The sequence below is a fragment of the Myodes glareolus genome, chromosome 2 (genome assembly GCF_982192425.1).
Source record: "Myodes glareolus chromosome 2, mMyoGla1.1, whole genome shotgun sequence".
Lineage (NCBI taxonomy): Eukaryota > Metazoa > Chordata > Mammalia > Rodentia > Cricetidae > Myodes > Myodes glareolus.
The window spans coordinates 71,745,397-71,761,000 of NC_142027.1; the positions used below are offsets into that span (position 1 = coordinate 71,745,397).

At 42.0% G+C, this 15,604-nt stretch overlaps 1 protein-coding gene across 4 annotated transcripts in view; it reads left to right on the top strand.

Annotated features, from left to right (window-relative positions):
• Window positions 1-15,604, top strand: part of Atp13a4 (ATPase 13A4) — a 129,896-nt gene that overhangs the window by 64,704 nt on the left and 49,588 nt on the right. For 3 of the 4 annotated variants that reach the window (XM_085685387.2, XM_048453941.3, XM_085685386.2), the window contains 5 exons: window positions 456-525; window positions 9,849-9,983; window positions 12,302-12,472; window positions 13,529-13,686; window positions 14,206-14,394. In XM_085685387.2, coding sequence (XP_085541513.2) covers window positions 456-525; window positions 9,849-9,983; window positions 12,302-12,472; window positions 13,529-13,686; window positions 14,206-14,394 — 723 coding nt within the window. The remainder of the gene's footprint in view (window positions 1-455; window positions 526-9,848; window positions 9,984-12,301; window positions 12,473-13,528; window positions 13,687-14,205; window positions 14,395-15,604) is intronic. The other variant, XM_085685385.2, reaches the window with a different exon arrangement.

Sequence of the window (15,604 nt, forward strand, 5' to 3'; positions counted from 1 at the left end):
TGTTATTTTCTGGAGCATAGGCAATTTACCAGTGACTATATCCCTGAAGAAAACCACAGTCTCAATTCTAGCAGCCATTAACTTCCCACAATCCTCCTGGGAGGGGCAGAGCCTTGTAAGCCTGTCCCCTTAGGGAGTGTCTCAAATAATAATAGTAGGATAAAAAAATGAAAATTTGAAATGATTAGAAGCTTAAACAGGTCATTCACCCAATGCTTTCTTATTAAATATGGAATAAAGCATATTTCTTTATTTTTCTCTCTTGCTATGATTCACTCTCAATGTGATTAAATTATAAAAAAAATCACCAGTGGAAAGATGATCTCTTCCATCCAGGATCTCCAGCTGGCAGCCTAAAGCCCTCCATGTTGACAGAGGGCTTGCTCGATTCTGAGCTCCATGCTGGGGTCTGTACTTAAATAGATAAATGTTGTTTGTTTTTCTTCTCTTTGCAGCAGTCTGTAAAACTGCACCATCTTGTTGAATCACATAATAGCATAACAGTCTCTGTATGTGAGCGAAAAGGTAAGTTCTGCTATTTTATACCTATGTGTTATAGCCACAGGCCATCAGAAAGTAACTCGGTGTTTGGTTTTTCTGATCATTTGTACCAACTCAGCTGCATGTGTATTGTTCTCATACATTTGCTTAGAAAGAGGAATCTGAGATCTATTCATCATTACAAGGAAACCCACTTTATAGAGGTTGAGTTAGCATGGCAAACCAAATATACCTGTAAGGTACATAACTTGGTAGATTATGACATATGTGTATACTCACAGGAGTATCAACACCATCAAGCTGTCAAGAAGATTTACAGCCTACAGTTGTCTCGAGTCCACTTGTCCTTCCTCACACTTTGCCTCCCTCATACACAAGCAATCATGTGTCTGTATTCTGTCACTACAGGTTAACATCTCTATTTAGAACTGTATGTGAATGGTATTGTATAAGATACATTCTCTTGTCTTTTATCATATATTTTGAATGAATTTGTCACGAGGAGAACAAAGGTCAGAGTGTTTAACAAAATTCACCAGCTTTTGTTAAGAGTATTAATAGTACATTATTTTTTATTTCCTAAAGTTCCCATTAGATGGGTATACATTTGTTTAATTCATCTGAGGATGACATTTGGGCTATCTCATTTGTTGTTGTTGTTGTTACGAACCTTAGTGCTGTGAACAGTCAGGTGTGGGTCCATCCATAGACACACTCTGTCGTTCCTTGTGTGCACCCAGGTGCAGAGCAGCTAACCTTGTGGTAGATGCTCAACATTGTAAGAAGATAATGAATTATTTTCCAACATGATTATAGCATTTCCATTCCCTCTTGCTGCATACGACAATCTCATCTCCACATCCCTGCCCCCACTCCGTATGGCCAATCTATGTAATTTTAGCCACTTTATTTGAGGAAGCATCTTACTGCTTTCATTTGCATTCCTCCAATGGCTAGTGGCCCTGAACATCTTTTCAGGGGTTTATGTGTGACTCACATGTCTCTCCTGAAGTATCCATTTGTATCTTTTGTTAAGTAGATGGTCTTATGATTAAATTGTGACCCTGACATCAGCCTGTGCTCAGACATCTCCTCTCAGTCTACGATCGATCTACTCATTTTCTTCACAGCATCTTTCAAAGGGCAAATGCTTTTGCATCTCTGAAAGTCCGGTCAATGAGCCTTTTCCTTTAAGGGTTATATTTCTAGTCTGACTTCTACGGCATCTTTGCAGATTCCAAGGTCATCAAGCTTCCCTATATAGTTTTAACTTTTAGTTCCACATTGTGGTTTCACCACTCTGCTTTGTGTGTTTTAGACCCAAGTTCACTTTTCTCACTCAGGTATTTGAATTCTCTGATACCGTTTCTTTAAAAAGACTGACTGTGCACTCGTGGGTTGCCTTTGTACCTTAGCTAAGAGCTCGTTGTCTATGAAGGCGGGCCACTTTCTGGACTCCGAGGTTTGTTCTTTCAGGTTTTGTTTTTATCCTATCAGGGCCACACTATGTCATTTGTGGCATGGTCTAAATCAGCAATGTTAGTGTTTCACTTTTAGTCTCTTTCGGTGCTACTTTGAGGTGTCAGACCCCACCTTTGGGTTAATATGGACTGTTAAGTTGGAACGACCTAGCATCGCCATGGAGACAAGCTTCTGGTTGTACCAGTGAGTAATTAGGTAGATCAGGTTAGCCTCAGCATGCCTGTGAAAATTATCTTTAATATGCTAACTGAGGTGAGATGACTAACTTTGACAGTGGTGGCATGGCTCTGAGACCCTAGACTGAGTGGAAAAGACAAAAGCTGAACAGTAGTATTCCTCTTTTTTCTCCTTGACGAGATGCAATGTAGCCAGCTGCCTCAGGCTGTGTGACTACTTCCGTGGTTAGACTGCATTCTCTCAGCCTGTAAGCTGAAATAAATCCTTACCCTTTTAAGTTGCTTATTGTCAGGTATTTTTGCTATAACAAGGAGAAAAGTAATTAATACAGAAAATTGGCACTGCGGAATGATGTTGCTCTGATAAATACGAGCATGTGGGTCTCAGGTCTTTGAGATTATTTTGTGCCTAGAATAAGGAAGAGCCTGGTATTTCAGGTAGAATAGTTCTAGCGCGTTGGAAGCAGAGATTAATGAGTCATTCTGATGGGAATCGAGGAGACTCCATCAGAAATTGGGCTAGGGGCCATTCATGAGATATCTTGGCCAAGAATCTTGTTTCATTCTACCCATGTCTGGAGAACCTGAGTGAGGTTGAATTCAAACGTAATGGAGTAATTAGGTGGAGGATATTTCTTGACAGGAAAGCGTTCATTGGCTATTTCATGGCTACCGTTTCCAGCACTTATCCATGCTACAGACAAATGGAGCAGAAATTTGGGCAGAAGGATGCAAAACTGTGCAGTTGGCTGGGGAGGAAGAACTTTGAAACTACAGTACATACTAAAAAAGGGACTAATTTTTAAAATAAATATCTTCTTCTACATTGCGGCAATAAGAAATGTACCCTGATGGCAAGACTCCGTTCATCAAAGGTTGAAACTTGAAATGTGAACTTATTTGAAAGGAAGAGAGCTGAAATTGAGACTACAGCTAACAGGAATTCCTGCTTCTTTAAATCAATTGCCTAAAGAAAGTTCTTTCCAAGGTCCTCACATAGACGCTGAAAGAGCTGGGATTCACGGAGACCAGGTTATAGCTTAAGATGGCAGAGGAACTTGGCAGCACTGTCCATATGTTATTGATTTCAGAGGCATGAAAGATGCAATGATGAGGGGGTCACGGAATCCATGATCATGGTCCATTGTTTCCGAGAGCTACTGCTATAGCTAGGAAATGTGTGACAGGGTCAGAGGCCTTGCATGGATCCCTCAAGAGGGCACTGGTTGAATCTGTAGCGTCTAAGTGTCAGCAGATACACCAGGATGCTGGGACCATGGTGTATCTGATGGGGAAAGCTGCAGGCATGGAGTAGAATTGGCCTAAGAAAGAGGCCCCGTATGTTGTAAGTGCCAGAAATAGACGGTGGGGCTGCCCGAGCCCTGTGGAGCCCATGTGATTACATTATGAGCCCCAGGTGTTGGATATGGCGCTGTAGGGTTTGATATCTGCTCCGCTGTATTTAGATCGTGTTTTACTTTCAGCGTTCCTTCCTGAGGACCCGTTCTTCTCTTGGAAATCAGACTGTTTATGGCAGCAGCTCTCAACCTGTGTGTCATAATGACCCTTTCACAGGGGTCACATAGCAGAGATCCTGAATATCAGATATTTACATTACAATTTGCAACAGTAGCAAAATCACAGTTATGAAGTAGCAATGAGATAATTTTATGGTATAGGGGTCACTACAATATGAGGAACTGTATTAAGGGGGCTCACAGAATTAAGAAGGTTGAGAATCACTGGTTTATGGTGTGATGTTGCATGCTAAAAATATGGCACTCGCAACTAGAAATGTGAACCTTTTAAACATAACTTAAGAGTTGGTCTTAATGCTTAGGTTAGACTTGGATAGTTTTTGAATAGTGTTGGAACCATTAAAGACCTTGGGGACTTTTAGAGACAGACTAAATGTATATCACATTTTGAGCTGAAAAGGAAACATCTTAGTGATAAGCGTGGAGTGTTACGACTTAAAATGGTGTGCTCAAGTGACAAGTTGATCAGAGATGGCTTGTGACGGTCAATGCTACTGCCAACTTAACAAGCTCTGGAGTCACCCTGGAGTCAAGTCTACGAGCAATGATCTCGAGTAGTTCTGTTTTTGAGCACGTGCTTGAAAGATTATCCTCCTTAGGCTAAGGTAGGTGGGTTGTCCTACCTTAACCATGTCTGGCACCCTTCCAAGGGCTGGGTTCCTGAGCGGAATAAAAAGGAGAAAGCCAGTTGAATACCAGTATTCATCCCTCTGCTTCCTGACTATGGGTACACTGTGACCAGCTGCCTCTGGCTTCCACCACCGTGTTTCCCTCTTCATGATGGACTGGAGTCTCTTGGACTGTAACTCTTCCCTCCCTCAAGCTGATTATGGTCAAGTATTTTGTTGTAAAAATGAGATGACACCATCCTAAATACTGACTCCTTTCTTTTCAAAATGACTCAGAAAATGATTTCTTTAATGGTTTACTTCTTTAAACTGTGAGGAGATTTTGATTGGTATTGTGCTGAATCTTTAGGTAAATTGCAGAAAATGACCATATTTATAGCTCTGGATGTTTTCTCCATGGATGTGGACTTCTTTAGGTGTCCTTTGATTCCCCTCATCTGTAGTTTGCTGTTGTTGGTATGTGAAGCTTGCACATTCTTTCTCAGATTCATTCTTAAGTATATCTGAGTTATGGTGCTATTATAAATATTTTTAAAAGCAAATATTTATTCATTCTTTGCTTATCTATGGCGTGCATTGACTGAGAGTGCTCAGCCGGAGCATTAGGTATCTCATTTTTGTCATGTGAGTCTTTGTTCGGAGGCATTTTCCAGAAGCATACTCAGTGAAGGAGTTAAGATACAGTGAAGTGTGAGGTCTCTTAATGACACTTAGAGACAGAGTTTAGGACTAAAATGCTCTGCTTTGCTGTGAGGACTGCACTTGTGTTTCCACTGTCCACTGGAAGTGCCAGTTCTCAGAGACAACCAAGAATGGCTCACTTGTTTTCTCCTCCTGCATACAATGATCTCAACATAATAAACTGATGTTCTCAGCAATGAAGCAGTTCTGAAAAACACTTTACAAGGTTTTGAAGAGTCCCCCATTCCAATTGTGATAGCTCATTAGAAACAGAGCCAAACATACAATTTGATTTAATAAATTATGCTTCAATATCATTCAAAATAGTTCTCTGCATGGCTCTGCCAACAATGTAATAGATTCATTTCACTCATTTGTTTTAGGGTTTTAGTGTCAGCTTTTCAAATTTATTTTTATTTTGCATAGATACTCTAAAAATATCTCAATGTTTTAAAATTTAAATTTATAAGATAGAAGATATTCAGGCGAGTTCAACTTCTTTCTCTCCCCCTTTGCCTTAGCTATTTATCATAATAACTTTCGCTACTTTTAAATTTATTCTTAAATTTAAAATATTAGCAAATTATATAAAAATTAAAAGCTTATATTATACATACAAAAGAGATTACATAACCACACTGCCTTTTTTATGAACAAAAGTATTCCAAATTTAACTATTAGTTACACATCTATGATTTTATGGGCCTTTTCTATCAGGAGATATACACATTCTTCATTCCTTAGGATTCGTAGTTCTCTCATGTGGAGGAACCACTATTAATTCAGTCAGTCCTCAGTTGAGTATTTTCTCAGTCTTACACCACCAAAAATAATGCTGCAGAAACGCATTTCTATATATGTTTTCCCATATTTTCATCAGTATGCCTTTAGTATAGATTTTGAGAAGCAAAAGTTCTAGCTTAGAGAATAAAGGCATACACAGTTTGGCTAGACAAATATTGCCAAATTTCATTCAGTAGAGATTGCGCCAGTTTGCATTTAGAGAGAAATGTGTGTGTGCCCATTTCCTCAGAGCCCTGCCAGCGGAATATGCTGGCAGATTACTGGATTTTCTAATTGGAGAGGTAAACAATATTATCTCATGCATATCTGCCTCCCTACCGTTTTTGTACAGGGAAATTTTTAAAAGAGATCATCTCTATTTTCCTGAATGACTTAAAAAGAAGTTGCTGAGATTATAGAGATGGACCAGTTAATATAGCATTTGCTAAGCACCTGTGAGGAAGAGGGTCCTGCTCTTCAGAACCCATGTAAAAACTGGGCACATGTGGAAGCCTCCTGAAATTCCAGTGTCCTGAAAGCAGAGATAGGGGATCCCTGGGGCAAACTAGCTAGACAGAATCATCATCTCTAGGTTCAGCAAGAGACCCTGCCTCACTACATCAAGTCAAACGTGGTGGAGAATGACACTTGATGTAAGCTTGGAGTTTGCACGTGCACATCCACATATTTGCACACCCACCCATCCACACACAAACATGCAGACACACATGTGCCTATGCCACACATACATATAGACACAAAAGGAAAAAGTGAATGAATGGTTGACATGTGGTTCCACAATTTCAACATAGTGGAGTGTTTATTTTTTAGAGACTAGGACAATCTCCTGAGGAAATTGAAGTGTCATCAGGAAGCTAACTGACCGCGCTTGGTTGCCTCTTTGTTATGTTTTCTCAGTAATTCTCTTTGTAAGAAAGGGATCCAGGATCACACAACGGTGTTCTTTGCCATAGATCCTTAGTATTTTTCAGTTGTTTCTTCTATGCCCACATTCTCCCAGTCTGGTTATTTTGTAAAATGCCATTATGTTTGAATTTGGCATTTCACAGTCATGATGGTGTGTGTTTGTGTGTGTGTGTGCGCGCACGTGCGTGTGTGTGTCCCTTCTTATCAGGATGTACATAATTTAAATTTGTTCTATTACTAATGATGATAAGTTAGGTTACTTAATTATATGGTGTCTGCCAGTTCTTTTCTTTTTAAAGTTTGCTCTTTTTCCCTTTGTAATTAACAGTTATTTTGTTGAGAAATATTTTGAGACTATATAAATAGACTATCTTCATCAAATTTTCACCCTCTTCTGATGTTTCTTTACTTAATTATTACTTTCATACTTGTTAAATAAGGACTTTCTAATTTGAACTTCTTAATTATTTAATGGCCATTTTTTTCTGCAAGAAACTAATCCATTTTTTTACTTATGTACCCATAAGTAACCCATAACCTATGCCATTATGAATTAATGAAGTCCTGCTTACTCAATGATTTTGTTATTCTTTATTTTTATTTACTTTGTTAAAATCTTTTTAGATTTAGGCAGCCAGCCCCCCTTATATGGCTCTGATATCTCTTTGGTCTGTCTTCACTGTTTTAACATTTTCCTATTTAATATCCCAGTGCATGTCCAGCTTATGTTATATATTTGTCAGATTACGATCAGATTTTTCTTTAAGAAGTTTTCATGATTTCCTTTTGGGGGTGTGGGAGTGAGGTTGGAATTGAGAACTCAATATGTGGGTGTAAAGTGTGCTTGTCCTTATTCAGGCATCACTGCCCTGAGGCTTTCTCTGAAGAATGTAAGAGAGTACATATTAACAAACTGACCAGAGTCATACTAATATATGGATATTCCTATATATTTACGCATTACTTCATGATGTCTCCAACTTCACATAATAGGGTTCTTTCAAGGTTTATGTCCTTCTGTATTTGAATTTTATTTTTTTTTGTGAGAAGCCTGGCTCTCACTGACTTCACTAGATCTGCTTACTGTATTGGCTCAGCCTGGGTGTGACCAATCTTCCATCATGGTTGATGATTTCAATATGCCCAGTCTCATTACCATGTAAACACCTTAATCACCTGTGAGCTCCCAACATTTCATGGCAGGGGACCACTGTGGTATATGGTGCCAACCTGGGCTCGGTTGGTCAGAGCTAAGGCCATGCACATAACCTTTCATCTCACCTAGACTCCAACACTACCAGTAGCTGCAAGTCATCTTCCTAGCCACATGTACAGCCCTCTTCCCCACCACATGCACAGCCATCTTCCCAGCCATGTGCACAACCATCTTCCCAGCCACATGCACAGACATCTTCCCAACCACATGCACAGCCATCTTCACAGCCACGTGCAAATCATCTTCCCAGTCACATGCACAGCCATCTCCCAAGCCACGTGCATAGCCAGCTTCCCAGTCATGTGCACAGCCATCTTCCAAGCCACGTGCACAGCCATCTTCCAAGCCACGTGCATAGCCACCTCCCCAGCCATGCACACAGCCATCTTCCCAGCCATGTGGTTTGCATGAAAATGCTCCTCATAGCCTTAGATATTTGAATGTGAGTCCCCAGTTGGAGGAACTGTTTGGGAGGGATTAGGAGGTATGGTCTTGGAGGAATGTGCTACTGGGGTAGGCCTTTGTGTGCTCCCAGTATGCGCTCTACTTCCTGCTTATGGTTCTAAATGTGAGCAAACTCTTAGCTTGCTGTTCCAGAAGTCAGTCCTGCTTGCTATCACACATCCCTACCATGATAGTGATGGACTTTTCCCCCGGAACCGTAAGCACCAAATTAAATATTACTTCCATGAGCTGCTTTGATCATAACAACAGAAAGAGTAACTAATACTCAGTCCCCACATTGGAGAAGTCAACCTGACAGGAACACAAAGCACCTAGGCCCATTCCATGTATAGTCGAGAGCAGAGAGCAATGAATGAATGCCTGCTTGCGTCAGCTCTCCTTCTCCCCCTCACTCAATCCACACCCTAGCCCACGAAATGGTTCCACCCACATTCAAGGTGGGCGTCTTAGTTATTTTTCCATTGCTTTGATACAATTACCGTGACCAAGGCAACTTAGAAAAGGGAGGGTGTATTTGGGCTTAAAGTGCCAGAAGGTTAAGACTATATCACCATCGTGGTGGGGAAGTGTGGCAGCACACTGGCATGGTGGCAAAAACATCTGAGAACTTATGTCTCCAACTGCAAACAGAAAGCAGAGAGGGTAAACTCAAAATGACACTGAGGTGTTAAGCTCTCAAAACCACACCCAGTGTCATACTTCCTCCAGCAAGGCCACATCCATGAACTTTTCAGGTAGGTCTGCCAGCTGGGGACCACACATTCAAACGTTTGAGAATATGGGGAGGCATCTCATGCTAATCACCACAGTGGGTCTTCTCATCCATCTTAACCCATCTGAGGCTACCCTTGCCAGAGATTCCCTACAGGCTAACCTAATAGACAGTCCTTTATTGAGACCCTCTCCCCAGATGGCTCCAGATTGTGTCAAGAGGACACTTAAATCCCTCACATTGGCCTCATGACATTTTTGAGATCAATAATGGAAGAAAGATGCTGGGGCATCCAGGAAGGGATCCAGGAAGGAAGGGAGGAAAGAAGGAAGGAAGGAAGAAAACAAGTAGCTTTTGAAATACTCAGCATGCAACTTGTGCATGTGTGTGGCCTGTTAGTATCTGGCTATTTATCACACAGTTGCTGTACATGCCTTGCTTGAAGATGTCTTCCTATGTGAAAACTATTAGTCTTTTGTCTGCTAGCATCAGACATGTTTTCTGAATTTGTCATTATTTTTTTCTTGGCTGTTTCCATTGTTACCACCCTGGGGGCTTTATTTCACGGAGTCTCTTTCCTCCCTTCTTTTCGTCTTCAGAGTTTGAAGCCATGCTGAGGACTGGCCTCTCTTTTTGCACGTTTTAGTTGCTTCTCCTGCTTCTCCAAGAATCTCCAGCATGGAGCGGCGGGACTGTTCACTGCAGGCCCATAACCTTACTGTCTGCTCATACTTTCAGCTGGAGTCCAAGACCTGGAATCCCGCCTCCTGGTGCCTGGAGATTTATTAATTTTGACAGGGAGCAGAGTGCAGATGCCCTGTGATGCCATTCTGATTGATGGCGGCTGTGTGGTAGATGAAGGCATGCTGACAGGTATGGCTGGAGCGCCTCGTTTGCAGCCTCCGCTGGGCTGGCTCAGGGTGACTGCTACCATGGTTCTGGCTGGCTCTTCCTCTACCCGAATGGCTGTCTTGCTCAGAGCAAGCTTTGACGCTGCCGTGTGACCTTCCTGCTTTTGCAAATCTTGCTTCGTCCTCCTGGAGTTGTAGCTGAGAATTCAACTCGAGACTGTTCTTTGTGTGCTTGAGTCGGCACATTCAGAACTTACTGACTGTGCTACAGCTTCTCCTTCAGTCAAAGCTGATGACAGCCTTTCATTTTACCTTAAAAGATGATGTGGATCATTAGACCTTCCAAAATCATGTCTTTTCTTTAGCAAACTTGCATAAAATCCCCCTTACAAACTCGGAAGTTCTGTAAACCACCAGTGACATCCTCAAATCCACAAGGTCAAAGCCAAGGGCCTTATAAGCTTGACAGAAAAGGGTAAAGAGTCCGTGAGGCAACCTTGGACAGATCTGTAACTCCCAGGAATTGCTCTGCAGTTTTTTGGCTGGCTTTCACTCATTTTTAACTTGCATGCTGAGCTGAGGGGTGTCCTTATGATTTTGCACTTGTGAAGCACAACCACGACATTTCTGTAAGATGAGGATGTCCTTTTCAGGGATGAAATTGGAACCAGTAGAAGCACAGTAATGTATTGTGGTTTCTATTAAAGTCCATAGCAAACACATTTCTCCCAAGCAGGCCTGAAAGACGTGAACAGAGACAAGAATGTACATCTCCCTTCACTGTGTGTTTACAGATAAAGTGGGAGGTGATTATGGCGAATTAGGTTTATTTCCCAAATATCCACAGGTTCATAAAATCCCACCATCTGTGGGACTTCCCTAATGTTCAGGACTATTTTCGTAATGATCATAGCCCCGTGCTGACTTTTTACTACCTGCTCTGCAAAGACCAGTTGGAAATTCTGAAGGCTTATTCCTCAGAACTGCCCATGGCGGCTTCCATAGCTTCAGACTTAGCTTGTATTAGTACTCAGCTCACTGCAGTGCGTGCCTCCCACTGCATTGGCACAAGCTGCCAAAGTCACAATGCCATGTCTCTGACTCTTTGTTTCATCTTATTGACTGTTCTGTCTCATTTGACTAGTCTATCTCTCCCCCATGTCTCCTTGTCCTAACTTTTTTCTAACACCTTGCTCTTTCTAGGTGCTTCTAGCACTGACCACGCCCATTCAGTTTGTTCTTTATCTTCTCTTTCTCTGTATCCTTAACTGCTGGCACCATTCAGGGCTATATTCTTGTCCTTTTCTCTTCTCACCTTTTGCTTGATTCTTAAGTTCTCTCTCTCTCTCTCTCTCTCTCTCTCTCTCTCTCTCTCTCTCTCTCTCTCTCCTCACCATGTCCAAGCTGGTGAGCGCTGACCAAATGTCCTGAAACAAGGCTCTGTATGAAAACCAGCCCCAAGTAATTGTCAACCATACACAAGGCTTTTCAATATGGCTCTTCTACAGGTAGCTCCAGTTCACAGTAGCCCAAAGGCAATTCCTGGTCCTTTCAGAAACCTTACTTTTGTTATTGTTGTCTGTCCTCTGTTCAGCCTCCAAGCCAGGGTCCAGGAAACCGATTTAGTTCTCTGTCTCTCTGATATGACTTGGTGATGTAAAACTTTCCTGATTTTTGTAGCATCTCAGTTCTTATTTCTTGATTCTAGTGCTTCCTTTCCATTGCCACCCCACCTGCTGCATTACAGGCTCCATCCCCTCCAGCTGCGACTTTTATGATTCCTTCCCAGCTGACTTTCTACCAACCAACTGCCTAAGACTTTAACTCATCCCTTGCATCGTGGGTAGATGACTTGTCTTACAAGTCATTGTAATATTATTCTACAAACAAAAGCAGTTAACCACATCCCTGCTTCCTGATCCCAGGGCATATGAAAAAAAGTTAGACACTTACTGTGTCATACTTGGGGCTTTGTATGTTTGAGCATCTGCGTAGGCCTAATGGCTTTGCACTCCCTGCATCCCAGACTCTTTGCCACACAGCTTGCTCTTCCATAACTGTCTTTCCCCAACCTATTTGAATGCTTAGGTTTAATCTGAAGTACATATGGCATTTATAACATGACATTTCACTTATGAGGCTACATACCACTGTCCTTTTCTAAAGCCCAGAACTCTCAACAACAGAACCCATGCTTGTCTTGTATCCCTAGCGCCTAGGCTGCTTTGCTCTGCTGTAAGCTCTTGACGAAGTTCTGTGATGCATGAGAGAATGTAGACGTGCTTTACAAGAGGAAGGCATCCCACCTCACAAAGTGAGCTAGAGCCTTGTTTCCCACAGGAGAAAGCATCCCTGTCACTAAAACTCCATTATCCCAGATGGCCAGCTCTGCACCCTGGAAGATGCAGACGGACGCAGATCCCAGGCGGCATGTTCTCTTCTGTGGAACAGAGGTCATTCAGGCCAAGGCAGCTGGCTCCGGAAGTGTGAGAGCAGTGGTCCTGCAGACAGGTGAGCATCTTCTCTGTAGGCTGTCTAGACACACCTTTCTGCTCAGGTGTCGAATATCTTACATTTATTAGATTGGGGCCGATCTTTGGATAGCACAACAAATAGATGTAAGGCTGTGTATTTTAAATGCTGGCTTGCTGATTGAAGGGCGGCAAATGCGTTTTAGTGGCATAATAATGGCACAGATTAAAATGACCACTGTTGATGCGCTTCGAGGTTTATAAACTCTGTGCATCAAGCCAGCAGCAAAGATACATAGCACATAGTGCCTACCCCTTCCACATTGTGCACATGAAGAGTCTGAAGCTATTCAAGTAGACAGCTAAAGACTAAGAAACTGAAAACTGACAAAGCCGGGCCAGAAACCCATCATTTCTAACCGGAATCCCAAGTTAATTCCCTGCAGGGATCTAGAAACTCAAAATTTAGCAATGGAAGCTATCACAAGGGTAAAGAATGTGGGATGCATCAATATTTACTAGGTCACTCAGTTTTAATCCAAGTGAGGGAGACATGTGTGTGTGTATGTGCACATGAGTGCACATGCACGCACACTTCCAGGGTCACTTCTTTATAATTAAGCTGTGCTCGGCAATGGGTACAGAAAACCCCATTTCTGCTATACACTGAACTTAGAAATAGAGGGGGAAGAAAGCCAAGGAGAGGACTAGGCTCTGAGGAAGGTAGTGCTTTTCCATTCTAGCTTTATGCATTACCTTAGACAACAAAAAACCTGTTGTCTTTAGGTTTAATCTTTAGGTTTTGATTCTTTAGCACAGCGGTTCTCAACCTTCCTAATGCTGCGGACCCTTTAATACAGTTATGGTGATCCCAAGCCATAAAATTAGCTTTGATGCTACTGCATAACTGTAATTTTGCTACTATTATGAATCATAATGCAAATATTTTTGTGGAGAGAGGTTTGCCAAAGGGGTCGAGATTCACATATTGGGAAACACTGTTCTGGAGAAAACCAAGGCAACGTAGATGCTTAGGAGACTCCTAACAGTATGATTTGTTATCTTGAAAATGTGGGACATGTGTTTGCCATTTCAGGGTTCAACACTGCAAAGGGGGACCTCGTGAGATCTATTCTTTACCCCAAACCCATGAATTTCAAGCTCTACAGGGACGCCATCAGGTTCCTCCTCTGCCTTGTAGGGACAGCCACCATTGGCATGATTTATACTCTCTGTGTCTATGTGCTCAGTGGGGTAAGCAACCTTTGTATTATTACACACACACACACACACACACACACACACACACACACACACACTCACTCTCTTCTACACATTTTATTTCTATGTGTCAACCTTACTTCTATATATTGGCTTTTCTCAAGAACAGACGTAAAACCAGCTAAACCCCGAAGACTGCGTACAGGCACCTCACCTCACCTACGAGTCGTCGGTTGCTCAGTTCTGTGATAGCAATCAGATTGTAGTACAAGAACAGTTTGTTTACTGAAATGCCAGCACGATTCTGTTCTTGCGACATCCCCATTCTTTACGCTGCTTTCACAGGTAGTTTAAAAAGTGAAATACTTTATGAAAGTAGCATTTTGTACCTATCGGGTGAGAACTCTAAAGATACTGAGAGCCACAAACATAGTCAGACCCTTTGTGCCGTTGATGTCATTTCTCAGAATAAGCAGAGAAGGCGAAGGTCACGTGCACAGAGCTGTTCATTGCTGATTTAGTTCGCATCACGGAGCCTTCTTCCTTTTCCAGGAGCCGCCCGAGGAGGTGGTGAGGAAAGCACTGGATGTTGTCACCATTGCAGTGCCCCCTGCCCTCCCTGCTGCCCTGACCACAGGCATCATCTATGCCCAGAGGAGGCTGAAAAAGAAGGGCATATTCTGCATTAGCCCGCAGCGGATTAATGTGTGTGGGCAATTAAACCTTGTCTGCTTTGACAAGGTATGTGTCTTTCATCCTCGCTCCCAGGGCCATTTGTCACTGCCATGGTAATGGATACGGGATTTTCTCTTTAGTGAGGCAGAAATAGTAGGTAGGTTATGGGCATCTGACCTTATTTTAGCTTTGGTTGTGTGTGAGAGATCCAGGAAATGAATGTTCTGGCCCTGAGCTTTTAAAAAGAGGGAGTAGAAACTGAATCAATGAACCTTTTAGGGTTCTTTCCATTGCAAGAGTCTATGAAAAGCAATGTATACTCTGTCCCATGCAGTCACAACCCTCACACAGAAGTACAAGTATACTCATTATTGTACACACACACACACACACACACACACACACACACACCTTAAACAATTACGTTTTCTGCTGTATTCTCAATGCTTAGTACATTGCTCAGCAATTGAATCACTGCTCAATAAGAATTTATTGAATTATGGAATGAAGAAAAGAGAAAGGGACTTAGCAATCTGTGTGCTAATATGAGACTTCTTCTGATAATACAGTCTGATAATTCAAACCCTTGCTTAGTGTTCCCAGCTGTTGTCTATGCTTAAAATGAAATCTTGGCTGTCTGCTATTTTCTCCCAAGCAGCCTCTCATTTCACTTTTTCTTGTGGCTGTTTGTTTGTGTCATACACAATAAGTAGGGGATATAAGGGGTTGTTCAGAGGACTGGATGGAAACCATGGCAGCATATAAAGTGAGTAAAAGCCCCACTTGGCGGTAAGATAGCGCAGGACAGTATGATCTGGACTCGGGCAGAGTAGGGTGTTTGTGAATGTTGAATGTCTCGTCAACACAGTTTTACGTTTCTTAAAGTTACAGGGAACCATTGGAGGCCTTTGTCGTTTTTTTTTGTTCCTTTTAATTAATAATTATTCGGGTGAATTAAACATAAGATAAAACTTGCCATGTCGATCGTTTGAAGAGTCTAGTGCACTGCCACTAACCACTTTCTCACTGTCCTACGACAACCGTCATGGTCCGTCTTGAGAAACAGCTTCATCTTCCCACGTGGAAATTCTGTATCACCGAAGGCTGTGAACATTGATGGGATGAGAACCTTGTTTTATGATTAGTGGTGAATCAGAAAGTCACACCGAGAGCAGAAGGGTCACATGGCTTATGTCACCATGTAGTACTATTTTGTGACCAGATAGGCATCATAAAGGAAAACTAATTACTTATGATGTCATATTGTGAGTTTGAA